Source organism: Polyodon spathula, chromosome 16 (genome assembly GCF_017654505.1).
Source record: "Polyodon spathula isolate WHYD16114869_AA chromosome 16, ASM1765450v1, whole genome shotgun sequence".
Lineage (NCBI taxonomy): Eukaryota > Metazoa > Chordata > Actinopteri > Acipenseriformes > Polyodontidae > Polyodon > Polyodon spathula.
In genome coordinates, this window is record NC_054549.1 from 26,294,478 (window position 1) to 26,321,620 (window position 27,143).

At 39.1% G+C, this 27,143-nt stretch overlaps 1 protein-coding gene across 1 annotated transcript in view; it reads left to right on the plus strand.

Annotated features, from left to right (window-relative positions):
- Window positions 1-1,254: 1,254 nt before the first annotated feature.
- The window catches only part of LOC121328821 (NUAK family SNF1-like kinase 1), a 29,275-nt gene continuing 3,386 nt past the window's right edge, over window positions 1,255-27,143 (plus strand). Inside the window, exons 1-6 of the mRNA XM_041273901.1 lie at window positions 1,255-2,555; window positions 17,261-17,381; window positions 18,742-18,893; window positions 21,475-21,540; window positions 24,389-24,508; window positions 26,928-27,060. Coding sequence (XP_041129835.1) covers window positions 2,199-2,555; window positions 17,261-17,381; window positions 18,742-18,893; window positions 21,475-21,540; window positions 24,389-24,508; window positions 26,928-27,060 — 949 coding nt within the window. The 5' untranslated portion in view covers window positions 1,255-2,198. The remainder of the gene's footprint in view (window positions 2,556-17,260; window positions 17,382-18,741; window positions 18,894-21,474; window positions 21,541-24,388; window positions 24,509-26,927; window positions 27,061-27,143) is intronic.

The following is a 27,143-nucleotide window of genomic DNA, read 5'->3' on the forward strand; positions in this document are numbered from 1 at the left end:
TTACCCCAAAAGACTCACAGCTGTAATTGCTGCCACACTGGTTCTACCAAATATTGACTCGGGGAGGTGAATACTTACAAACCAAGACATTTCAGTTTTTTATTTTTCATTGTTGTTTCACAATAAAAATGATCTTGCCTCTTCAAAGTGTTGAGCAGGTTCTGTAAATCAAAGGGAAAAAGAAATCCTATAGACCCTAAATTAGCTATAATCCTACCCTCTTTTGTAACATTGAATCTCTGGCTGAATCTATCTGTGGCAAACCAGTTTGAGATGGACAAGGCAGAAACTTTGATAGTAGGTGTCTGTATCCAAGAATGAACACATTTCCAGAGCCATTCTAGAGAATGGGCTTTGTTCTAGATTCCCAGCAACTTAAATACTGTGCACATATCAAATCTGTGCTGTCCTGGCTGTCTGTGGTGGTTTGATATGTGTTGTTAATATATCATTGTCCAAGCCCTGTGCTAGCAGATGTTCTGGAACAATGAAAAATTCCACAGACTGCGACGTCATCCATGTAGTGTCAATTTATGTTGAAATGTTAATCCTCAGGAGACTGGATGTGTTATATCATGTCTGAGTCAAGTGGTCAGCGAAAGCCTTTTTTTTTTTTTGTTTATTTCATTCCTTCTAGGATTTTAGTAATCTGTTCAATCATTATGACAGGTCAGACATACAGGGACTGCAGAAACAGTACTGTTTTCTTTTTACTCTGTAGCAGTGTTCTTTTGTCGTTTGATGTACAGCAATACCCACTCGTTCAAATAATGAAGGTCCATATATTAATGTGATGATAGTATTTTGGACCCCCCCCCCCCCCCCCCCCACCTTTTTCTCCTTGAATGCAAATACTACTTTGTGAGGTTTATTTCAGCAAGTTTATTTTTGCTTGGATTGTAACAGAATTATTCTGTTTTTGGTACAATACTGACCTTTTGTTTTGGCACAGTATAGCAGTATTATATGTATAGCACGCAGACCCCTCAAGTGCGCCCCCAGTGGTCGTTATTATACTGGACTCATTTCAGTTGCTCGGAGACACCATGGTAAATTATTATGTTGACTAAACTCCGTCAATGCAGAATGCTAATAAGTGACAGTTAAGAAAAGCATATCAGGTGATGATAAACTGATAACAAAACAAATAAATAAATAGTTTCAGACACATTTCTTTAAAAATAGTTTAACAAATCTCATGTCTTGGATTTGTTACAAATTAACCTGCAATGATTGTGGGTGTGTATTGGAGAATCTATTCTGCAACCATAATAAAATGTTGACAATTTCACATTTTTCGTGCAGCTGTGAAGAATATTAGGAAAACATGTTGATTTTAACAATATGCAAATACACAACATAGAAATAAGCAGAGCTCTCTTGACAGATACGATTTGAAATTAATCATTACAGTACAATCTTCTACACAATGATATAGCGCGTTCCAGTCGCCTCAGTTTTTGTCCCTCTTGGCGCTGGGGCTCCTCCCATTTCCCCGGACCATGTGAGTTGTTCACCGGTTTGTTTGGTGTTGGAAGAGCAGCCACCTCACGGATACAGCCAGCTGGAGTTTGGAGAGTAAAGCAAGCAGCAGACTACAGAGACTCAAAGCTCAGTAGAGCTGTCAGGAGCATCAGCTAGGCGTCGAGCCGATTGAAACCACAGAGACTCAGTGAAGAGACGCGTTTAGTAAAACAAGAAAGAAAGATGCCGAAGGAGAAAAGTCAGAGGCGGCCAGCGCTGCAGTGCACCAGGCTATGAGAAAGGAAGTTAATTGAACATTGAAGATGGGTTCGTGCTGAAGACTGAAAAAAAGTTTCTGCTTTCTCGTGCACCTGCTCACAACTGCGAGGATGTTGTTCCAATGAAGCTGTGAACGGAAATACTGTGAAAGTGGTGCACCGGCCTCAAACAAAACTGTAACGTCTAAACAAAACACAGTGCATACTGACAGACGTAAACCGCAGATTACAGATGAAGTATGGAAATAACCTATAAATAATACCCGACACAGATCTGACAGCAAAACAATTTTTTATATGTTTTTTAATGGCAAGTAGATGTAGCTTTAAAGAACTGTTTAAGTAAATTACGAATTTTGACAAAAATATAACTGACCAAACCTCAGCACGAAATATCGTTCTTGTGTGCGTTGCTTTCTGTTTACCGCTTGGGACATTGTCAAAGCCGTTTAGCCCATGACAGGTGTCATCTGGCTCGCGGGGGACGGTGACAGCTTGACGATGGGCAGGAGTGACACCGGAGGTAACAGCATGAGGGCTAGCAGTGAGAGGGTCGAGTCACTCAAGTGTGTCACCAGACTTCACGGCATCGCCGGCTGTGATGACAGCGACATTCTAACAAGATCATTCGAGTCGAGCTGTGAGCAGACGGAGGTCGATACAGCCTCGTCAGATAACCAGTCCAGGCCAGCCATGGTGAAGAAACACCAGCATAAACACAACCTGAAACACAGGTACGAACTACTGGAGACGCTTGGCAAGGGGACGTATGGAAAGGTGAAGAAAGCAGTGGAGAGGGCGACTGGCAAGACCGTGAGTACTGCAGCATCCTATTATCTTCTGCTCTGTAAGCATACCCCCGGTGACGGGTTCAGTGAAAGTTGTCTGTCCGACCGTCACCATTTACTTATAGAATCGCTTACGCAAGTATGTGGAAACTTAAAAGAGGATGTCAGTTTCAGTTAAATTGCCTGTCTGTATGCCACAGCTATTTTCTCGCTTTTTATCTTTTTTCAAATTAGTTTTTCATTAGTTAAAAGGAAATCAGCATTTTGAAAAACAAAACATGCCTAAAAAGAGAGGACTGCAAAACCTTCTGAAACCAGATGCACCAATTCTTTGTCAGGCTAGAGGGGGATATTTAATTGTTTGGTCTGACGGAAGAGACACTAATTGTATTCATAACAGCCTGTAACACCGCACCACCAGTTCTGGCACAATTCCCATTGGAGGGTAGTATAAATTTGTATAGGGTCTGTGCTCTGTGATTTTCATCTAAACTAACAGCTAACTGCTCTTGGCCTTATACACGGCATGATTGCATGATAGGTTTAGCTCCTTTTTGTAATTGGCTCCTGGATATGCTGGCTGTATTAGTGTTTGTTGTTCTACCTCCAGTGAAAGTGGCAATGTTTTTATTGTCAATCTGTGTGGCAGCTGTTCAGAGAGTCTCACATTCTCTTTCTGCGTGGTTCCACACACATAGATACATTAGGTTGTGCTCTATAATCTAGCAGGTTTCATGTACAGCTAAACAGCTCACACTGAGTGTCAAGTTAGACCTCACCTAGAATACTGTGTGCAGTTTTGGTCACCTCACTACAAGAATACATTATTGCACTCAAGAGGGTAAGAGAAGGGCAACTAGGCTGATTCCAGGACTTAATGACTTGACCTACTGTATGAGGACAGGTTAAAATAATTAAATCTCTTCAGCCTAGAAAAAAGAAGGGAAAAAGGAGACTTAACTAAAGTCTTTAAAATCATAAATGGTATTAATAAAGTTACCTAAAGTACTGCTTCCAATTTAACACAGAGAGAACAAGACGGCATACATGGAAGTCTAGAACAGAAGCTAGAAAGCACTTTTTTACAGAGTTTTATAAATACATGGAACAGCCTACCGGGCAAAGTAGTAGGATCTAAAACAAAAGGGAACATTAAAAAAAAAAAAAAAAAAACCTAGATTGTGTGTTTTTAAATTAGTTCTCTAGTAAGGGAAAGCAGTGTGCTAACAAGGGATGAGTCTTGATGGGCAGAATTGTCTCAAATATTTATTATGTTAAAAAAAAAAATGAAAATGGTGTGCTGTAAATGAGGGAGGACGCTTGTGCTTGGGAAAGTAAACAAACAGCACTGCCAATAAGGTCTGCTTGCAAGACACTGGAGGCTAAACTGTGGATGTGTGTTAGTAAACAAATACCAGAGAATGACCTTTTATTCTTGAACGGAGCAGGATTATAACTGGCAGTTTGTGTCTGATAAGGGTTGAGTGTTTTGTGGGTGTTATCTATTTGGAACAGTACAGTGCTCTATTCTTGGAAGGGTATGATGCAAGTCTGTTTTTATTTATTTCCACTGTGTTACCCAACTGAGATACAATGTCTGACTTCTAACAGGGTAATCATTTTATACAGCTGTTTTGACGGTAGCTGATTTGAACCAAGGATGCACTGGTCTCCACCACTTGGCAGACCTGACTACCTTGATGAGAATAAACTGCTTCAGGATACTGTAAAGAGGCATAGCAGCTAAGTACATTCCCATCAGCCGATTATAAATCTCTAATTGCCAAGAGATAGTGGGCTGATTAACTTGATATATTCTGTAATATATTAACATAGTTACATGCCAGCTCTTTAGAAACTTATAGGGCGATTTGTAGACCAAGGCAGTGAAAATCCAATATCCACCAGTGTCTTTTTCATCTGTCAAAGTATGTGGGGTAAAAAAAGGAAAGACCTGGTTTTAACAATTAAACAATGTATTTAGATCACTAGAATTAACACAATAGACCCCTGTGTGTATTATTTTATTAAATCTGCAAATTGTTTTCTCTGCAACAACGTTCACACCCTTAATGTAGGGGCAGCAGTGTTACTAGCTGTTGACTTGCCGCTTTTAGTTAGTATTGGCTGCCACTTATAAAAGCATTAAGTAGGAGACTGGGCCCCATGTGTTCCTATTAAGAAATGGGGAATTATTAATGGACCAGTACCCCTTAGTTATTAATGAAGTGCACTTAGGAATATGGTTTGGCATGATCTAAGCTGTAAGTGGGCTATGGAGACAGGCAGTTCAGCCAAGGAATGCTACTGTCAATCTGCCAGTTTCTTCGCAGAAACCTTTTTCTCAGATACTTCGCCCTGTGCAAGGAACACTTGGAGCAGGTTATTGCAGAAGGATGCCTGATCTAACTAGGGCATGGGAGTTATACTTTTACTTAGAAGCAAGTAATATACTCCCATCTGGTTTATCAGCACTATTTGTTTAATAATTTATCAGCAAAAAAAACGGTTTCTTGAAAATAGTACATGTTTTTGGATTGGCAGATTGTGAACATTTTACCAATATAGTACTCAGAACAGGCTCCTGAAGGAGTAGAGAATGACTATCAATACTGCTGTACTGTATACAATTTCTGAGGCTTGTTGTAAAATGGTGGATCATGGAGCGACGTGGTCAATTGCCGAAATCAAGGCGCATTGATATCTAAAGCAATGAAATCGGTCAAGGAGAACTTCAAAGTTCAAAACGAAATGCACACATTATGATAAAATATACCTTGTGTTTTCAGGAAACAGCCATAATTCTTATGCTAAGAAGCGTGATGTCTTCCGTGGGCACGAGCTCCATATTTGCAGGGTTGTAAACATAAAACACAGTGCTTGGTGGTATGGAGTCATATTAAGTCCCACAGTCCTTTTCTCTGCTAGGAACTGTAACCAAACTATTTTAATAGTGTTTGCACGTATTAAGTCTGACTAAACATGAAACAGTATTTTAGTGTGGACACTTTGAGCTGGATTAATTAAAAGTATTTGAGTCTGTAAATGTTCTTATGTTTGTTGTGTTTCTAGGGAAAGTAGAATTGAGACTAAAAAGGAAGCCAAGTGGTTTTGAACACTTGTATACAGTTGTTTCGAACTGTGTTGCTCCAATTAAAGGTACTATATTCATTTCAACACTGCTTCTTGTTTTTAATTTCTGAACCAATACGGCTAGCACAACAACTTTAAAGCACTCTTGCATACACTTGCACGTCTCATTGATTTCATATGTCAGTTAAGACACTGGGGGCTATTTTAATGATCTAAACAGTGGCGTCACCATAACCCTTAATTCCCTCGGTCCTCATATCACATTTTAACTGTATGTAGTAATGTTAGTAAGAGGGTAAATATCTCTCCCGGGGACAACCCCGGCAGGATTAATATAAAGTTAGCAAATGACATTTTTTGGATCCTCCACTGTATAAATAGCTGAAATAGACTCATTATATTTAAAACCTGGTGGCAGCTCAGGCCTACTTCACAAGGTTTTTTTTTTTAATTGCATTTCACAGTTTTTCATGAACCGGGGTCAAGGGACCCTGAGCACTTGCACAGGGGGTCCCCAGACATTAAACTTCTCTATGTTTTGATATGAGATAGACCTTGTGACAGTTACATAACACGGATGGAAATAAGACTCGTTGCATAGCTGTTCCACTTCTCATTTTACTTTGAGTTTAATAAGACTCACAATTTGGCTAATGAAGCTCGTAGTAAAACCTGGAATGGGTGAAACTGCTAAGCAAAAGGAGTCTTTTTTTAAATTCCTTCATAATCATTAAACTTGTACTGCAGCAGTTTGCAGTGGCCTCTTTTTCAGTTGTCAGTTGGGAATCCCTATTCAAAGTCAGCTTTAAAAAAGGCATCTGTTAAATAATGTTTCCGACTATGGTAATATTTGCCTAAATACACATTTGAATATCTGAATATGTGTCCCAGCTCTACTTAATTGTGTGCTGTATCTTTGTGAGCCTTTGTCAGGTCTGCACTGTAAATAAGTACTTTTTCTCAATGGATTTATCTAGATGGTGCTGACGCCTACTAATATAAGGGCTGACCTAGCCTACATTACAGTGGTTTGCAGAAATATTCATACCCCCTGCAAAGTTTTCACATTTTGTTGGCACCTGAGCGTACCCCCCGACGCTTTCAAATTAGACTTTACATGTAGAATCTACACAAACTATTCCACATTGATAAAGTTAAAAAATGCATATAGAATATAAATTAGTAATATTTGCAGAGAAAAACTGATTAATCTCAGTTTCATAAGTATTCAACCCCTTTTCAACTGCAGCCCTAAATCATCTCAGGTGCAAATGATTTGTTTGAAAGGTCACAAAATTAGTGATTGTTTCAGCCTGTGTGTACTCAAAGTGGTTTAACTTGTAGATAATTTCCCTCAGGTATATAAAGACTTTCAAGCTGCAACTCCCATAGAGATCCAGCAAATCAACCATGAAGACCAAGGAGCTTTCAAAACAAGTCAGGGATAAAGTGGTAGAGAGACACAGAGCAGGAGAAGAATACAAGAACATTTCAAAGGCGCTGATTATCCCTCTCAGCACAGTAAAGTCCATCATTAAGAAGTGGAAGATGCATCGTACTACCCAGATCAGATCATCCTCCCAAAGTGAGCAGCGGGGCAAGCAGGAAACTTGGGATGTCACTCTGAAGCCAACAATGACCTTGAGAGATCTGTAAAGTTCTGTGTCTGAGATGGGAGTCAGTGTTCACACATCAACAATAAGCCGGTTCCTACACAAAGCTGGCCTGTATGGACGGGTGGTAAGAAAGAAGCCATTACTCAAAAAGCCTCATCTTAAAGCATGGATAGAGTTTGTGAAAAAGTATGTAAATGACACGCTTTTTCACAAACATGTGGAAAAAGGTATTGTGGTCAGACAAGACAAAAATTGAACTTTTAGGTGTAAGTTCCAAGCATTACATCTGGCGCAAGCCCAACACTGCACATCACCCAGTCAACACCATGCCAACTGTCAAGCATGTAATTGCTTCTCTTCAGCAGAGACTGGGAAGCTTGTCAGGATAGAGGGGAGAGTGGATGGTGCAAAGTACAGGTGAATCTTTGAGGAAAACCTGTTTGAGTCAGCCAAGATTCTGAAACTGGTGAGGAAATTCACATTTCAGCAGGACAGTGACTCGAAGCACAAAGCCAAAGCCACACTGGAGTGGTTGAATAATAAGAGAATTAATGTTCTTGAATGGCCCAGTCAAAGTCCTGACTTGAATCCAATCGAAAATGTATGGTGGATTGCAATCCATCGACGATCCCCAACAATCTTATCAGAACTGGAGCAAATTTCCGGTGAAGAATGGGCAAAAATGTCACCATTCTACTGTGCAAAGCTAGTAGACATATCCAAAAAGCAGTAATTGCTGCAAAAGGTGCTTCTACCAAGTACTGACTTAAGGGGCTGAATACTTATGGAACCAGTAATTTTCATTGTATACATTTTCTTTGCAAGTTTTGCTGACATTTAACCTCCTCCTCATATAACAGTGTTCAGCTTAACCACTACAGCTTTGAATAAAAAAAAGTTTGTTTGAAAAACTGCAGATTATTTGTAATTCAACAAAATGTGATATTATTGGTAGGGGGTGAATACTTCTGCAAACCACTGTATATTTATTGGCATACACGAAAGAGTCAAAGATGAAGTTTGTGTAATTGCAAAACTAACGACTCAGAACATCATGAACTGGTAAGGGAACAATAAAGACAAACTAAGAAGAGCTACTTACTCTTTAATCAAATTTTACAGAAACTGACACCAACTTCAGCATATTTTTTGAACTGCAGAATCCCACCTGGATGGTCTTCTAGTATAACAGCCTCAAAAAGCTAGAAAATATGCATCAAGTGGAGCAACAGCATGATTGGCGACCCTCAAGTTTTTCAAAACATTTGATCTTCCAAATGTGTTATGATGCTTCAGCAAATATCAGTTTACAGATGGAGGCATAGCATTGCTAGATGTAGTATAAAATGGAGTGTTGCCCAGGATCTCGTTTGTGCACCAGCAGGAGCTGTCCTCGATTGAGATACGACCTCCGACAAGGCCGGGGGATGGAGGACCACTAGCAGGCCTTGCAAAGGTGGTGGGAGGTGGTCAAAAGACTTTCAGAACATATAGTCATTGATAGATAAAATGGTAACCGTATCAGTCCAGAGATGATAGACAAAGAGAAAGGGATGTGGTGGCACCTGAAGAAGAGACCTTTGAGGTCTTGAAAGTTTGTTTTTAATTGTTTATTTAGTCCAATAAAAGGTGTCAGCACATATGGTGAAAGATGGGCTTTGTCTGTATAGAATTCGTAAGCCAATAAGGTTAGCGTAGCAGGCAGAACCTCACCACTACATTTACGGAAAGCCTCCAATTAAAGTTGGTTGATAATTTATTTAGCGTTTTCAAGGTTCGTGGGAGCAGTTTTGTTTTGGCAACAGTTGGTTAGCTAGTGTAATGATAAATACACTTGGCTTTCGTTGGGAAAGCTTCTTTAGTCCTACAAGCTTGTAAGAAATGTTGGAAATGAACAGGCTGTCTCTTACTCCTATTTCCCTCCAGATGTCTTCATCCGCCAGATCATTCTGCACATTTTTATTTGTTTTCATCTATTCTGAATACAGCGACCACTCCCTGTTGTGAGTGAGCTCTGTGGCTGTAAACAAGGCCTCTGACATTTTGAAATGCCCTAAAGAGAAGCAGCATTCCCACTGCTCTTCTGCAGCTGCAATCACAGCGCAGCCAAACATCTTGTCTTGCTTTGTAACCACGATCTTGGAGTGACTGATTCTGCCCTTGGGGGGGGGGGGTTTGATTTTGTATCGGAGAACAGTGCTGGGCAAAATACATACTTTCATAATCCTTGAGCTTGTCCAGTCTGATGTTTTTTTTCTGTTTGATAGTATTGATAAAACAGACAGAGGGGTTTTGTAGCACAGTGGGGGTGTTTTGTCAGCGTGTTCCACTGCTGTCAGTCAGTCGTAAATCACAGGGTTCTGATCAGCCATGAATTACAAGCCACAACTGCAAGTAAGTTTTTTTGTGTAATGAGCTTAGCATGGATTACAGTGGTTAACCATATTATATACAGTAAGATCCCAAGACAAAATATGACCCTGTTGGTTTGGGATTCATTGTGTATAAAGGTAGGTTAATTTGGGTTAAAGCTAGGTTGAGGGTTAGGGCTAGAGATTGAAGGCTGATGGTTTTTTTATTGGATAAATAAAAAAACCTATAAAAAGTTACAGTATACTAAAAATATTCGACTGAAGAGTAAAAAAAAAAATATTTTACAGAAATACAGCTGCTAGGTGAAAATAACTTTACAGTGCAATGTGGTTAAATTGCAGATAATCCCTCCATAAACACATGCATTTGGAAAGTTACATGTAACGTTTTGATATTTGATACCCTGAGACAGATGTGAATACTCTTTAGGTAATAAAGCATGTGTCTGTTACGGCTGGGGCTGGGTTTAAAATGGTTCATTTAAAAAAAAAAAAGCAAGCACGGTGTCTTTATTTCCACAAAAAGGGACTATACAGAGACATTCATTCGAAATACACAGCACATGTGTTGATATTTGGCCTTTCTGCCCACAAACCCGCCCCCCTCTCAGCACATGATTTCTACGTTTTCATAAAATTCCGATCATTTTGGACAGCCCCTAAGGTAAGGCAGTCCAAGGTTAGTTGTAATCGGGGTCTGCAAAACCAGACAAATTGTGTGGTGGTGTGGGGAAGCGCCCATTGAGTGCGGATCTGAGACCATTAAAGCTGTGTGAATTGCCCTCTGCAGCGCCCTGCCCCCAGGACAAAATTAATTATTTGGGGGGAAAAACAGGCTTTAAAAAAAAAAAAAAAAAAAACGCTGAGGATTCCATTTTTCATTAAAAGGTGACTCGAAGGATACAATCAACTCCCACGCAGGGCAAAGTTGCAAGAAGATTAACTTCTGACCTTCTTTCAAACAAAACCCACTTTATTTTTGGAATCTCAATTCAGGCTATAATTGGAGCAGCGATGGGAGATGTAATTCCAGATTATATTTGGCTAGTCTGGCTACCGGCCAGTATGCCAGACCTGGAGTGCTGGGAGCAAAAGAGAGAGAAAGAGAGAGAGCAAGGGGGTGCAGTTTTACACCAGTCATGGCAGGGCTTCAAGGAACCAGGAGGAATGTTGGTTTCAGAAAGAAGTCTTATTTCCATCAAATGGCTACATCAACCAAGCCTCTAGTTACCATCCTTGCTTGTCCACTCTCCAGATGTTCCCTTGCAACAGGCATTGCATAGAGAGTGTAGCCAAGCAGTCTTACTACTTAATAAGCAGCTACATGGCACTGAGTATAGCATTGACCAGCTTCCACTTGTATACCTGGTCCCCGGCTTACACTTGAAGGTCTAGTTAGTACATTTTTACAATAATCAATTTCCTTTGATTGGTTCGCTGTAATACTTTTTATTAACTTTGAAGCATTGCTGAAACTACAACACAACAAACACCTCTGTCCTCCATATTTGTCCGCAGGTATTTGAGTTCCTTCAGTGCTCTTTTACTTGGAAAGGGATGATCTCTGTTTAGCAGGACCACCTTCAGTCTGCTTTATCGTTGTACCGTACAGATTTTTTAAAGAAAAGGTGTACTTGAAATATGGAACTATACAATGATAAGGGCACCTGTAGATAGATAGGAAAAGGGATTTAAAAAATGGGAGGTTAGCAGAAGTGGTTGCAGGTAACAAGATAATTTTGTTAGCTACAAATACTCCGGTGTGATAAAAATTTGGTTATTTGTTTTTCTGAAAAAAAAGTTTCCCTGATTTCATGTTGTTGACCAGACTGATCTGAATTTCATATTCCAGACTGCAAACTGTGTCAAACACATGTTACTGTAAGTGTCTGGCATTGAGGCAATTGTAATGGGAGACCGTGGACCAAATCCCTAGACAGGGTCAAGATTTAAGTCTGACATGATTTGTCTGAGGAGGATTGGCCCCCTGGTTGGAAGCAGAGGTTAATATGACTTAGTTAGAAAAATATTTCAGCGTGGAGCTCCTCCTTTAGCTTTATCTTCATCCAGTGAGGAATGGAGGATTGCTACCTTGATCTGGACCAATATCTAAACTGGCACAACCAACTACTGTACATTCCTAATGTGCTACTTCTGGTAAGAACTACAGGAATTCAGTAACTACTACTGCTGTATTCTAGGTTAAACGCCAGGTGAACACCCCCAAATGTAGCTGCTGTAATCCCTGTTTGCTGTTATAAACAAACGTGTAGATCAGTTATCATGCAAATCATCATATCTTGCAAACTAGTGTCCAATGGAAGGACATTTCTGTTGTGCCATCTTCAAAGAAAAACACCATTCAATTATACAGTTGTGGCCATGAATACTTGAATAATTCATCCATTCTTGGCATATTAGCATAAAAACAACTAATTTAAATCCTAAAAAAGAATGACAAATGAGAAGATAGCTCTCACTTCAGGAGTCTCTAATGTAGGTATTAAAAAACAAGAACATAAGAAAATGTACAAACAGAGGCCTTTTGGCCCATCTGCTCGTCCAGTTACTTGTAGCTGATTGAACTCAAAACTTTGTCAAGCTGGGTCCAGATTAGACAGCCAATCCCATACCATCACCACTCTCCGTGTAAAGAAGTGTCTCTTACCCCCATATCAGGGAGGACCCAGCAAGCATCACTGAGTGGCATAATAACAAATGTAAACAGATTGTTACATTTTGGCCAGGATTTTGAAATATACTCTAGTGCTTTGTATGCCAAATTTATGTTAGGTGTGTGTGTATATATATATATATATATATATATATATATATATATATATATATATATATATATATATATATATATATATATATATATATATATGTGTGTGTGTATGTTGTCTACTCTGTATTGTTTCTGCAGTACATCTTAGAAAAGTAGCACTGTCCTGCAGGTCATGAATGGGTGTGTTTGGCAGCCTTATCAGTTGTGGGAGGGGTGGTGCAGCTGTTCCCCGAAACCTGCTATGACCTCAGTGCTTACACAACTCCAGCGTGGTTGTTTTCTTTTCCGGAAGTGGCATGAGGAAGTAGCTCTGAGACGTGAGTGTTTCATCCTGGGTGGTGATAAGAGAGGCCACGTGCCTCCTGTATTTGAGCAAAGTCCTCCTTCTTCTGAAACTGAAAGCCCTCCGCATGAAAAACAAGCAGAGTCTTGGGTGTCCCCTGAGTTGCCACTTCCACCTTTCAGGGTGCACTCAGACAGTTCAATTAGAGGACATGCCAACTGCTTACTGTAGATTGACTGATATGCATTCCTATGTATGATTTTTACTTCATTTTGCAAGGCATATTCGTGCTGTTAAAAAAAAAAAAAATAGCTTAAGATACACATATAACATAACTGAACTGTGGTTTGACTATCTGTGGGATATTTGGGGAAAAAAAGTTGTGTGAAATTAAGATAATATACAATATAAACAATAGTTGACCTTACAAAACTGCATTTTATTCTGTTTTTGTTCCACAGTGATTCACTTAGCTTAACCACCAGCGTTTAATTTTGAACCTGCTTCATAGAAAACATTGGAAAAGCAACAAATGATTGATACTGCAAGCAACTACATGATTCCAGGGCTGTATCCAGTTGGTTCTTGAAGGATCCCAATGAATGAGCAGCACCATAATGTAATGTAGTGTTTCACACCGTTATTGGTGGTACATACTCTGGCAAGCTGTCATTGAAAATGGGGTGTGGGTGATCCAAGAGTGAGATAAAGACATTTGCATACAGAGGCAGAAGTGTATCCTTTCTCTGCACTCTCAGCCCTGCCCTTACAGTTTAACACATTAAATTTGCACAGTAATTTTGAAGTTTCCTCATGCTTTTCCCAATGTTATATTATACATTTACTATAGTTTACTATGGTTTGCCATGTTTTTTTAATATACTTTACTGTACCTCTGTGGAATTTACAGTGCTTACCTATGCTTTGCCATGCTTTCACTGTGCTTTATTACATTTTGCTTTTCTTTTACCGTGGTAAATTTTCATAAGGGTGGCCTTTCAGAGCTGAAACATTCCCACACCCTACATACACAATCTTTCTGATACATTACCAACATCCTTCATCCCTTAGTTTGCCTAGCAATGCTAAGAATGAAAGCTTGTCAAAACATTACAGTATTTGTTCAGGTGTCAGCTTTTAATTTATAACCGTTCATCTTAAAAGTCACACATGCAGCTATTTCTGTTTTCTGTTGTGTATATTTTCGATAAAAAGGTGCATTACTCTTCTTATTTGGCTAAAACATCAGCATTATAAAAGAGGTGAGAAGGAGGGATCTGTTTGTTCCAAACAACATTCTTAGCACAAGCTCCATCACTACCTCAAGCAGCAATCAGGGCTGTGATAATAACCATGGAGACCTAGGCAATGAGAAAATGAAAGGAAGCAGACCAGTCCAGTGTAATTGACTGTATGCTGATAAAGGTGTCAGACACTTTACATGCTTGCTTGCAGCCAGGCAAAGGCATTTCCTGGCACCATTTTTCTCTATAAATACACTAGTGTTTTTCTAGGGCAGGCACAGTATAGTAAGTCAAACCAACTTCACAAACCTCAGAACTAGAGTATAACCAGAAATAAAAACCATCTGTGCAAAGTGCATGGTGCCAAGTGCATGGAGCCAAGTACATGGTGCAAAGTGCTTGCAATAGCCTGTTTTATATTTGATTCTCCTGCTATCATCTTGCACCTCTGTATGACATGGTTGGGTGGTGCATGCTAAGCTTCTGTGCAAATTAATCTTGTCTTGTGCATAAGCATTAAAACCGAGGTTGTAGGTGCTTTGTGAATGGAAAGGTTTTCACACAGGAAGAGCAGGTGCACAGTTTAGAAAAATGCAAGTTAAAGGAATAGTTTAATAAATATATACAGGGAAGTAATAGGACATTTTAAATAATATCTATGGAATCTGTTCACAGCCCTATTGAAGTGTTTGTATTCTGAAGTTTAAATCCTTCTGAAAGATTACAACAAAATACAATGGTAAAAGCAGAGCAAAGTGTGTGTAGCAAACTTTGTGTGTGACCATAATTAAGTGATGGACAATTATAGTAAGAAACAATATAAAAGTGCTGGTGCAAATAGTTGAACATTCAAACAAGCACTGCTTGTGTTCGGTTGGAAAAATAACCATGTTCGTGTTCGTGGCCATTCCACAGAACGTATAAATAACCAATGCATAAGTGATGTGTGAAATAAGTAACTACACCTTCTACTGTACAGAAGCATGTTGATTTCCTTTCTTTAGCAAGTCATCTGATCGTGCACCACTTTGATTTTGTACTCCAGGAATTAGTTTTCAGTGTAATATGGTACAGATTATACTTCTGTAGCTAATTCAAAGTTAATGGATATTTGAATATTCATTAACATTTTGCAGCAGGTTTTGATCATTGATATTCCTGTTCATCCCAGCACTAGAATATAAAATATATGGCAAACACGTACAGTATCATCGGCATGGGAAAAACAACCTTCTGGTTCATTTTCTTTTTCTTTGGAACTCACTGTCCTGACAACAGAGGGCTGTGAAATGAAGAAATGAAGAACACCGTAGACAGTTGGCACATCCCTGCAGTTTAACGCCTGGCACTGGCCTGCATTACAATATCGGGTACCAGGCACTTCAGACAACTTTCCCTTGTTTTTGTGTCTTGGGAAGCTGTTTTGTGGTCATTACTGGACCCATATCAGCTGTCAAGCCAATGCAGCAGTGCCACGTGGGGAGAACAATGGTTCAAGTGTGTTCACCCCACGTGGGGTGAATGGAGGGCTCTGTCTCGTGAGACAGGTGGAGTGTTACATTTTTCTTCCCTGTCATTCATTCTCTACAGTAGCTGCTGAGGGATTTTTAAACTTGTTCACAATGCTCTTCCAGCTTTAACAGCTGGCATGAACATTTCTGAGTAGAAAATCACTTTTGGCATTTCTTGATGTTGGAGTGACGAGACCTGTCTAGCCTACTCTGTGCTTTGTTGAAGTACCCATGATAGCTTTTAACAGGAGCTTGCAGAAGTTGTATACACACTTTTACACTCACATGCAGTACCTGATAGAGAGATAAGGGGTCTTGGTTCACTTCTGAATGGTGAAAGCTTGACTGCACAAAATATTAAAGTCCTTTAAACACACACTATAAGAGTTACTGCCAGGTTTGTTATATCTAATGTAGATATAACAAACAATATATCAGCTAATGGTCCCTAAATGCCTGGTACAAGCATGATGTGGAGTCGTATAGTCAGATTTACCTCCTGGGTGTGCCAAGTCACCGGTCCTCACTGCGGATTCGAGAGAGCGAGCGTCGCATTAGCTGTGGAACTCCTGCGGGTCAAGAAGGCAAAACAGATATGGACTGTTTCTCCTTATCTACCTTACCCTACTAAGCAGACACCTGCAGGGCTACCTCTACCCTCCAGAAGCTGGGAGCTCGCAGACATCCGCTCTCAAGTTCCTGGGTATAAAGAGGGCTTTGGCTTGGTCGTGTAAACCTACTGACCTTCAGGTCTCCTGAACTGTTGTGGGTAATTGCTGCTGTGAGTGTGCGGATTTGAACATTCTGAATTGGTGAGAAAATTAGGGGTAAAATAATTGGGCTTTAAAATTTAACAAAAACCACCAGCTACAGATTCCTGTCCATTTTGTTTACCCTGTAAACTATATAAAAACGCAACTGTAACTAAATAGACTGTGAAGCCTTTACATTGAAGACTGAAGTGTGCTTCCAGTGCATTTCGGTGGATACTGTCAAGTTACAAGTCCAGATAATGTAAAGTTACAAGTCCAAGGGTTCCAAGAACAATGGTTTGGTGTCTAACGGGGTTAACGACAGTGACTTACAAGGTGTTACAAACAGGCAGAGTGTGTTCTGGCTGTGCTTATTTAGTCAATCGTTATTTTAAATAATTGGAATTGACTGAATGGCAGTAGGTATGTGGGACTTAATGGTAACAATTCCAAGAGCTTGTATATCTGCTCTTATAAAGAGTGTAGAAGTGCAGTTGTATTTGTCTTTTCTATGTACTTTATAATGACTGAAGTAATAGTTGGGAATTGGTACTGTGGTAAGACACCTTGTGGACATTTATGAACCGAAGGCTCAACATGGTATAGGAATGATACTACATGTATTCTTTGTTTGTTTCAATTTACAGCAGAGTGTAAACCATTAACATGACCTCAGAGAAAAACAAGTGGATTTAAGAAGTGTCACATTTTTATACGTCTGTGTTTTGTCTTGTTAATGTGTTTCTGACGCCCTCTGTGCAGTGTTTCCTTAGGACTGGTTAATGGTTACACTCTGGTGTATCTCTGAGAGCTCTATTGAGATGACTGAAAAAGAGAACAGAATACAATATATAACTCTGTAATACCTGTACCATTGCTTTGGAAGTGTGTCACTATAAGGCAGATGTTTTTTGTTCTTTCGGTCTAGATAAGTCCTAAAATACATTATTCTTATGCCAGTTTGAAAATTCAATACATATCTTCTATGTCAGATATATGCCTATGATCTTCAGGCTCCGTACCAATCTGTACAGTACAGCTCATGTCATTGACCTTGATTTTCATTTCCAGGTTGCCATTAAATCCATTCGAAAGGACCGGATCACTGATGAGCTTGACAGGGTTCACATTCAGAGGGAGATTGAAATCATGTCATCACTCAGGCACCCCAACATCATCCGCATTAATGAAGGTAAGTGAGGGCTGAGGGAGGGGCTTTTACACAGAATCTGTTTCATTCAATTCACGCAGTGCCTGTGTCTCATTAACACAGGCATTGATTTTTACTTAAGCATTAATGTGTGACACAGCGGTAGTTACCAACTAAAAAGTGGACCACGGAGACAGTTAGGCGTCCAGAGACGAAGGCGATAATGGTTAACTAAATACAAACTGAATTTGTACTATGTACAAAACTGTATTTTACAGTTTAGCTGCATGGGCAAACATGTTTGCTTTCAGAAAGGACCATATACCTTAACTCAATTTAGTGTTACTGGAGAGCTTGCTTACAGTTATTGATAAACATCAGTGATGTTAGGCAAATAAGATGCCAATGCATTTAATGATGGTAATTGCAATACAGACCCATGTCTTTAGAAATAATCTTCAGTGTGTTGATACTGTTTATAAGTCAGCCTCTTTAATTTCTGAAAAGCAGACAATTCTAACACCACAGCATCCACAAACACCACTCCAGGGCAGGAGAAGAATGATCAGGTTATTACAATATTTGACCTGCTGGCACAGGATATAGAGATAGACTCACACACAGATCTCAGCACCCTTCAGCATTACAGTACCAAACATGCAACTGCTGCATTGGAAAAATAGCACGAGACAGAAACTCACAGCACAGCAGTCCTTCCTTCGCTCAGACAGGAGCAGACAGGACAGTGTATTCTCCCAAACAATGTTCTGTTGAAGGCGGACGGTATGGCCTTCATACAGTACGTGCTACCATTGACTGACATCAGTGTTATCTGCACAAATGAGCTATTGGGCCAAGCCATTAAAGAATCACTTAGAGGTTACAAGATGTAGTAAATAGTGTAGGGAGTTAGGTATTATTTCCATTGATTGGTTGTAGAGCCTTCCAGAATTGTAATATATTGGTAATATGATACGTAGCCAGACACAAACCAGCAGTCTTACACTCACCAAGAAAACAACTTTGCTCAAGATCAGTTCAAAAGCCTTTCACGTGGCATTACCTCATCTTAGTTGCAAGGGTCAGCCATGTACCCACACTTGTAAAACAAGGGTAGCATATTACACCGTGCAGAAGCATTAATGAGCTCTTGGCTGTTTATCATAGAAAAAGCATAGAAAAGTGGAATAAAGCATAGTGAAAGCATAGGAAAGCATTGCAAATCCCAGAGAGGTATGAGAAGTTCATTATTCAATCCTGCCCAATCAGTCATTGCCAGCTGTCTGTGCAGAAACTTCTTACTGTTCTAGGGCTAGACTGACGTGACCAGAACTTGTTTAATTTAAACAGCTAAACTAATCAAAATATTTGGATTTTCTTTCCTTTTTCTTCTTCCCGGCAGTCTTTGAAAGCAAAGATAAAATCCTCATTGTTATGGAGAATGCCAGCAGGGGGGAGCTGTATGATTACGTTAATGACCGACACTGGATCCCAGAGCCAGAGGCACGCCGCTTCTTCAGACAGCTCACTTCAGCAGTGCATTACTGTCACAAGGTGAGCCACTGCCTCTCTAAACACCAGTTCATTAGATTCATGTCTGTGGAAACATAGTGTGCCTGTGAATGGAGATATAAACAAAGGGATAAACTGGTACTGTAGTCCATTAGACTAATCTACTAAAACCAATCACAAATGTACAAATACATAGAAACACACACAGTCCAGTAAATCATACACCACAAACAATTTCAAATAAGCCGAAGAGCAGATAGCAAAGACACTGACAAGTGGTCCATTTCTGGATACAAAAAACATCTTCTGACTTATACCACTTTAACTCGCTCTTTGTGTATTACACTACGTACTTTCTCCAAGGTTAGAGGATGTGTGCAGCCTAGAAAGGTTTAACTATTACTAATCGTTTTTTAATTGTTATAAATATTTCAACAAAGTTACAGTCTCGTAAAATACATATTGCAAGCCAGTTATAAGTGACATTAACATTCAAATAATATTACTCTTCCTGTATTTTCTTCTTGTCCCATCTGTTGTTGGTAGTATCACCTGCTTTACCAAATGTACTTAAATGTTTCTATGGGCATGGCCATGCACTTGACCAAGACTTCAGTGCTTCATTCCTGCATGATGGATTTGAGTGGTTTCAGCAGACTAGTGCAGCTGGGAAGGCGATAGCTAACATTATAACATTATCGGTCTAGCAGCCACAGATGGGGCCTCATTGCTCACTGTTCAGTTCAGAGGTGAGCTTGCAATCTGGGGCCATCGTCGTAGTCAGTGAAAGGGATTCTTTCAATTAAGCGGCTCATCCATGAGAAACTGTCAAATTAATTTAATTAATCCAAGATTTAGTGTCAGAAAGCTTCTCCATCACAGCGCTGCAGATCTCATTTACCCCTGAACTTACGTACTGCACTGGAAACATGTTTCTTATTTCACTTGTCCTCTAAATACTATGTTTGTTTTTATATATTATATAAATATCATACATTTAGCTTTTTCTGCTCATTTAAATTGACACACTTGAACTGCTTGTTCGAATGTGATGAAACTTGTAAAGACATTCTTTAGCACAAGTTACAGTGTATTAGAATCTGGGGGATAGGTCTTACTACTTTGTCTATTTGTCTGTCCGTTGGTATGTATGTCACACTAGTACAATATATTTTTAAGTGGCACAAACAATAGTGTTCATCCAAAAAAAAATTATATTAACCAAATACAATTCGAAGCAAAAAATACAGCACTGTATATCGATGTCAATGACAAAGCCAACAGGCTTACTGAAATAACAGAACTAAAACTAAAATGGTTTATATGCATTTAGTCATTCAAACCTAGCCCATGCAGTGCTCTAAACATCTTACCTTAGTATTAGAAGTCAATAACATCAGCCAGCTGTGAATGTAGTCACGTTTAAAAAAAAAAAAAAATGCATTATAAAATATATAATACACAAAGAAAACAGCTAACAGGACACAAAATTTATTTTAAAAAGGCTATTTATTAAGTATACTTTAAATGCATGGATTAAAGAGATTTTGAATTTAATAAACAATCTTATATATTTTCTTTTGTTTCAAGTCCAAACTTTTTGTTTCTGTTTTTTCTCGATAATTCAGAGCTCTCCAGGGCACCAATATGTTTTGTTAGATTAACCCTGGGTCAGTCATTTTGAAATACAAATAAATAACATCACTTTGAGTTTGGGCATGCAATCACATAAGATCATTCTCAACCATGCAGCTGCACATAGTACAAATAGTCCCAGAGACAGCACTGAAGAAACCAATCCCAGCTTTGTAATGAGGCAATTCCCAATGAGTCTCAATTCAGGGAAAAAAATTAACATTTTCAAAAATCTGTGGGAAACTACACACCTTTAAACAATGTCCAGACTTCTTTACTAAGCAGGCAACAAAACAGCTGTAAATATGCCACTAAATTGTGTAGGCCTCAGTGGATCCCTTGGCTTGATCACTACCTGGCACCGAAGTTATATGTTATATATTCTGTCCAGTTCATAATGTCATATCCAAACCAGTCTCCTTGAGCTTTATCTTCCTGCTAGGCACCCTAACGCTCTCCTGGTAAAGGCACAACCATGTGTTGTGCAGGGACAGACAGGGAGTGCTCGGTCATGTCTTTGCAGATGCAAGCTGCTGATCTTGGCTGGCGTTACAGTGGGCTGGCAGGGATTGGCAAATGGTGACAGGTGAGCTTGAGAGGACACGTGCAGTGCTGGCCTTTGTCCTCTAGTCTGCTGTCAAGCCCCTGGATACCCTCTGACCTTCAGTTCTTCTGAGATGTTTGGGGGAATTGATGTGGAGAGGGAACATTAGTATGGATAAAGAATGGGGGTAAAATTATTGGACACAAAAAAAAAAAGAACAGGGTAATATTCATGACACCACTGTCAATCAGCTACTGGGAACCGGAGAAGCTTAGATGGACAGAAAATTGTGTTTATTTTCTTATGTTCTTATGTACTTAAAGCACGTTCTCTACCAGCCTAATTTAAGATTCTTTAGCGACCCGGTCCTTGACCTGTCCAGGTAAAGTTAAAGTGCCATCCCTATCAGCTCGTTGGTGAAATTGTGTCATTTTATCTCCACAGAATGGAGTCGTTCACAGGGATCTGAAACTGGAGAACATTCTTCTCGATCAAGACTACAACGTTAAGGTAAAAGAATTACCATAGTAATATTCATATCGCAAAATTCGTACATTGCAAAATCATAGCCTGCACAAACATTGTATAACTAGTCTAAATATATGGGATTCACTTTTTTTCTGGTAGCAGACTACTGTTTTCTAGTTCATATTTTGTGAAGTCTAGAATCGCATCTTGACCTTAGGAATCTGGTCCAAATATTGGATTTGGAATTTGTAGTCCTTTTGAAATTAAGCATGTAAGATATCCTGATTTTGGATTGGAATGTCCTACTTACAAATGGCACTGAGTCAAGGCCCCATTTGAGAATAAGCACAGCTGTATAATAATAATACATGCTCAGTTAAATAGGGTCACTTCTCTAACCACAGCAGAGGCAAAAAGAGTTTGTTCTGAAAACATCTGTAGTCGAGTTTCCACTGCTCCTGCCCATGATTGCAGCCCTTGCATTCTGGACGCAGGGCGGAACGGCACGCTTCAGAAATTCATTCAGATTCTAGACAAATTGTCTGCAAAAAATAGCACAAGTAGTTCTAAAAATATAACGTCTGATCTTTAAAAAAGTGCCTCTGGGCCATTGCCTCGTTTCCTTTTATGGAAGGTGTATCAGGTTTTGTACACCCTTGGAAAAATGCAAAGAATGTTAAGGATTCAGTATTCTTACCTACATCTATATTAAAGATCAAACAAGCTTCTTCCCATGTAAAACAAGCTGTAATCCCGGGATAATAAAAACACTTGCCATTAAAATTCCTCAAGGTATTATTAGACATATTGCAGCTCTTCTGTGTGCGAGTGAGTGTGTGTGTGTGTGTGTAATTTGTACAACTCAGGAAGTATTTGATAGTGGTGATGATAATCCTAAGGTCTTTTCATAGTTAACAGGAGCTGAGTTCCCTAGGGGTATAATGTGGGTAAGTGTTTGGGTTGTTAGAAATTAGTTTATACCATAACCACTCTTCTCACTTTTGCTAATGTTATCTCTTCCGCCCACCATGTCCTGTGTTGTCGTGCCTCGGAGTGTGTGCCTCAGTTTACTGCCTGGAGTTTAATTCGACAGCTGATTCTTGGATGCCAAAATTAGTTGACTAGATAAAAGTTGCTGCAGTTTTTAAAGATGGGTTCTTACAATATTGATGTATCTATTTATTTACAATGTGCAGTCCAGGATAGACTGTTAAGATGGCACATCTCATTTCAAGGGTGTCGCAGAGGACTACAGGCAGGTTAAAATTCACATGACTTTACATGAAACATGCTAAAATCATACGCCATGAGCTGAAGTTAAAAACAATTACTGTTTTTTTTTTTTTTCTTTTTTTTTTTTTAAGTGCTGCAATAACAGATCCTTAAAAACAGGGAGCGTAACATCTGCCCTTATTTCAGCAGGAAGGTTGTTCCAGCTTCGTGGAGCAAAAGAAACAAAGGAACGCTTTCCTCTGGACTGGATGTAAAAGTTATGGCTAGTTGTTTGATTTTGTATGCACTTAAAGATAGTTTTGCACCAATTAAAGTTTCTACGTGAATTTAAACTAAGCAATCTAGTTTCTCGTGTACAGTACAACACAACGGCATGTCTGCAAATCTGCAAAGTCTGTTACAAAGAGTGTTCAGTGCAGAGCAGATAAACAACCGATAAACAACATCATTGGGCTCCAAACGAATAGCCTCTCGTTCCCTGATTTATAATTCTTATTTTTATAAGAGGGTATTTAAGCAGTATATATATAGAGTGAGATTAGAGCTAGCACCGAATAGTCGACTAGTAACGTTCATTTGGGAGTCGATTTATCGAAGTAGCAAAGCAGCATTTTACAACCAGCAAAACTACAAACGTATCAAAAATGTTTTTGTGTGTTTAAAGTGCATACTAATAAAAAAAGCTAGCATTGCCACTATTTTCTTTGTATTCAGCTGTTTGAATTGAAACGGATTGTGAAGTGTGTGGTTTCAGATGTATGGAATAAGCGAGTAACATATACAGGAATTACATTTTAGAACATTAATAAATAGTTTTAAAGGATTTCATGCTGTGCACAAAGAGCAAAGTGCTATAAAACAGTATGGTCACACACAGAGCACCAGACATTATCAAACACATGATTTAAAAAGCCAAGAAAATAAGGAAGTTCCTAATCAGCATGTTATTTAGCTGTGTACAGTACAGCATGATTTGCCTATCAGTTGCTCATATCTTTGCAGTGCAAGAACAAGGTCTCTGGATGCAGCCATTTCTCTCCTGCCGGTTGAATATGAATGAAATGTTACTCTATGTATCCGTCTCAAGTGACGTAGTGCAGCTTGATTGTGAATCCAACTGAACAAAGACTTAATGCTTTATGTGCAACCTAACCCACATAAGAGAATTCCACCAGTGAATACACAGTATTCCCAAACTCACCAACAGAACAGCATGTAGAATAGTGTAGTTTTCTAAGCACTTCTGCATTTACTGCTTTGGGGTGTCTGCAGTCTGTAACCAAGTAGTAAATGATTTATTAGCAAGTTGTAAACTCGTGGCAATTAATATCCAAGTAGTACTATACCAGTACTGGTTTCTAAGAAGTAACGAACTACAGACCTGCAGGTTACTGCTAGTCACTGCTTCATTTTACTATGTGCTATAAAAGTCGGTTGCACTACTAATTCAGTAGTACATTTTGTAAGTATGCTTGTAAAGGGTCTGCATGTATTGCAAATGACACCAGGTGGCAAAAGCTGACATTTTCTTTCTCCTTCCTTGTTTTATTGTACAATTTGTAATTTAGTTTTTACAATATAGCTATATAAACAATCTGATACATGCCTCTTTAAGTGAGATTGGTGGAAAGCATGTAACCCCTTGCTTTCTTTTCAGCTGGCAGACTTTGGCCTGTCAAACCATTTCAAGAAGGAGCAGGTCCTGCAGACTTACTGTGGGAGTCCCCTCTACGCCTCACCGGAGATCGTCAATGGACTGCCTTACCGGGGGCCTGAGGTGAGTCTCGAGAGATGACAGATCTCTCACTGGCTGTCTATTCAAAAAGTAAGGATACCCTCAATCCACCAGCTTATCCTTATTTCATGCCCTGTCCACACACTTCCAGTATTTAACATTTAATCGGTATTGCTGTGGCATGTTGCAAGGTAATAATGGAAGTCACGACTTGAATATTATTTAAATGAGGCAATGTGATTATTACTATTATAGTACAACTTAGTTATAGTGTAATAGTTATTTATTTATTTAAATATGTCTAGAAGTGTATCTTGATACATCACTTTGCAAAGTGCTTCACATATTTTAGAGTAACAGCAGAAGAATAATGGCGGCTGAAAAAATAAACAAAGAATGCGCAGCAAACTCAGGAATGAGGGAGAAAACCAAACAGAATAACTTGTTGTGTTAAGAGGCCCCCTGTCTTGCCTGTAATAATGTTTAGAAATATTGCTGAGCCTGTGCATTGAGATAATGACTTTGAAAGTGGCCAGAGACAGCACTGGGGAATGATCTATCTGGACTATTAAAGCAAAAGGAGACGACAAAAGGAGACTGTTCACTGTGCAATATGCAACAAGCAGAGCTACGATTGAAACCCTCTCAATATATTGAAGTGGTTTTGAGCACTTTCTGTATGTTGTATATATGTCCGTCATAAAAATATGAAAACATTCTACTTTCTTGTAACATATGGAAAGCAAGGACTGTTGTATATCCTGATGCTTTTTTTCAGTTTTAACCTTTCTACAACTAAAACAAATCCAGCCACAACACAGACATACATTGCAATCTCTCTTACTCTGCTGCCAGCAAGGTTCCCGTAACCAGCTGTAATTGTGAAAAACAGCATATTTTGATTGCTAACAAGTAGTTGTGATAGTGTATTGGGTATTTAATGACCCCTCACTATATCTGCCCCTATAATAAAACGAGGGAGGATTGCATTAACCAGTTTTTAATGTGTGAAAGCAATGTCAAAGATGAATAATACATATATAAAATATCTTTAGGGTTGAAAAAGCCTTTCCAAAGTTGGTTATAAACAGACTTGATAACAATGCATCAGATTGTGTTTGGATCGTACAGTAACCATAATAGGATATCTACCGGAACAACAACTGTAACCCTGCTAAAAATATGTATGGTGAAGCAAGCATGTAGTAAAGCATGGGAAAACATATCAGACACAGTATGTGATGGAGACAACATGGTAAACTTTAAAGTGATGCTTTACAATAGCGAACCTCTTCTCAGGTAGGTACAAATTTCAGCAATTTAAAGCTAAGTGGTTTAAAACTTTACATTTAAAATTTAAAACTATGGGCTAATGTATTTAAATCTGTATTTAAATCTATTGTAACCTGAGCTCAAGTGGAAGTGAATCGAGCCAAGAGAAAGCCTGTAATCTCCCTCACTGTGGGAGGCATTAGCGGCTGTTATTTCTGAGTCATGGCAGTGGGGGTCCTGTTTGTTTCAGGGTGCAGTAACCCTCCAAGCTAATGCGATTTCATTCCACTTTCTGCAGAATTAACAAACCCAGTGGGCATCAGTCTGAAACCTTCTCTTTAAACGAATAAGTCATTTATTTATTCTTTATGAAATGGGCCTTTCATATCTAGCCGACATGCTTTCAGAGGATTTGCAATGGTATTCTCTCTCTTTTGTAGATACAAAATAAATGTTTTAAAAAGAATTCAAATATGCCAGTCAAACACATACAAACACCCCTCCCTTAGATCGCTTCTTTGATGCTACAGGTTTCAACTTTAAATTTAATGTGACAACCAACAAATAATTAGCAATCATTGCTTTTGACAGCTGCACTTAGAAGGGCACAGAATCAGTTTCTAATGGTACTTGAACTAATCAGAGGGATAGATTTCATGGTTTAAAGTGGAGCGGAGTTTCACAAATACATAGCTTTGTTATTATGGAAATCTGTAAAAGAAATCCAAGCCGACCTTATGTTAGCTCCACTGTACAGATACACAATACTTTTGTTGACTAAGAAAGCACTCAAATCTCAGTGACTCTTAGAGATCAACAATGAGAAATACTGGAACATTTAGCAAAGTAGCTTAGTGGTTATTTTTCTAGAATAGGAGCCAGGAGACCTTTATTTATATATTCTTAGCAACGCTGATAATGTCGAATCTTAGTTTGAGACTTGAGTGGTTCCAGGATTCCTGGCATGGAGGACCTGTTTGGGAACCCTTATTCTGAAAGTATAACATGCCCAGGGGAAAGGATTCAAGCACAAAGTCAGAGAAGGAAAGGAATAGAAGAAAGAAATGTGCTGCTAAACTTAGAGCATGTATCACAAACAAGCAATAGATCCAAAGGACAAGTTTGTTTAGTTAAGCTGTACTGTGCTCTGTGTTTTATTGCAGCACACATTTTGCATTGTTTTTTGCAGGTGGACTGCTGGGCTCTAGGTGTCTTACTTTACGCCCTGGTGTATGGAAGCATGCCCTTTGACAATGCTGACTACAAGACCCTGACGGAACAGATCAGCCGTGGCGAGTATAGGAAACCCCACCAGCCTTCAGGTAACAATCCACGACACTAGTGAACTTATAAATTGCACAGAAAATGATTAGAGAAAAGCAAAATTTCTAAATTAAAATGTAAC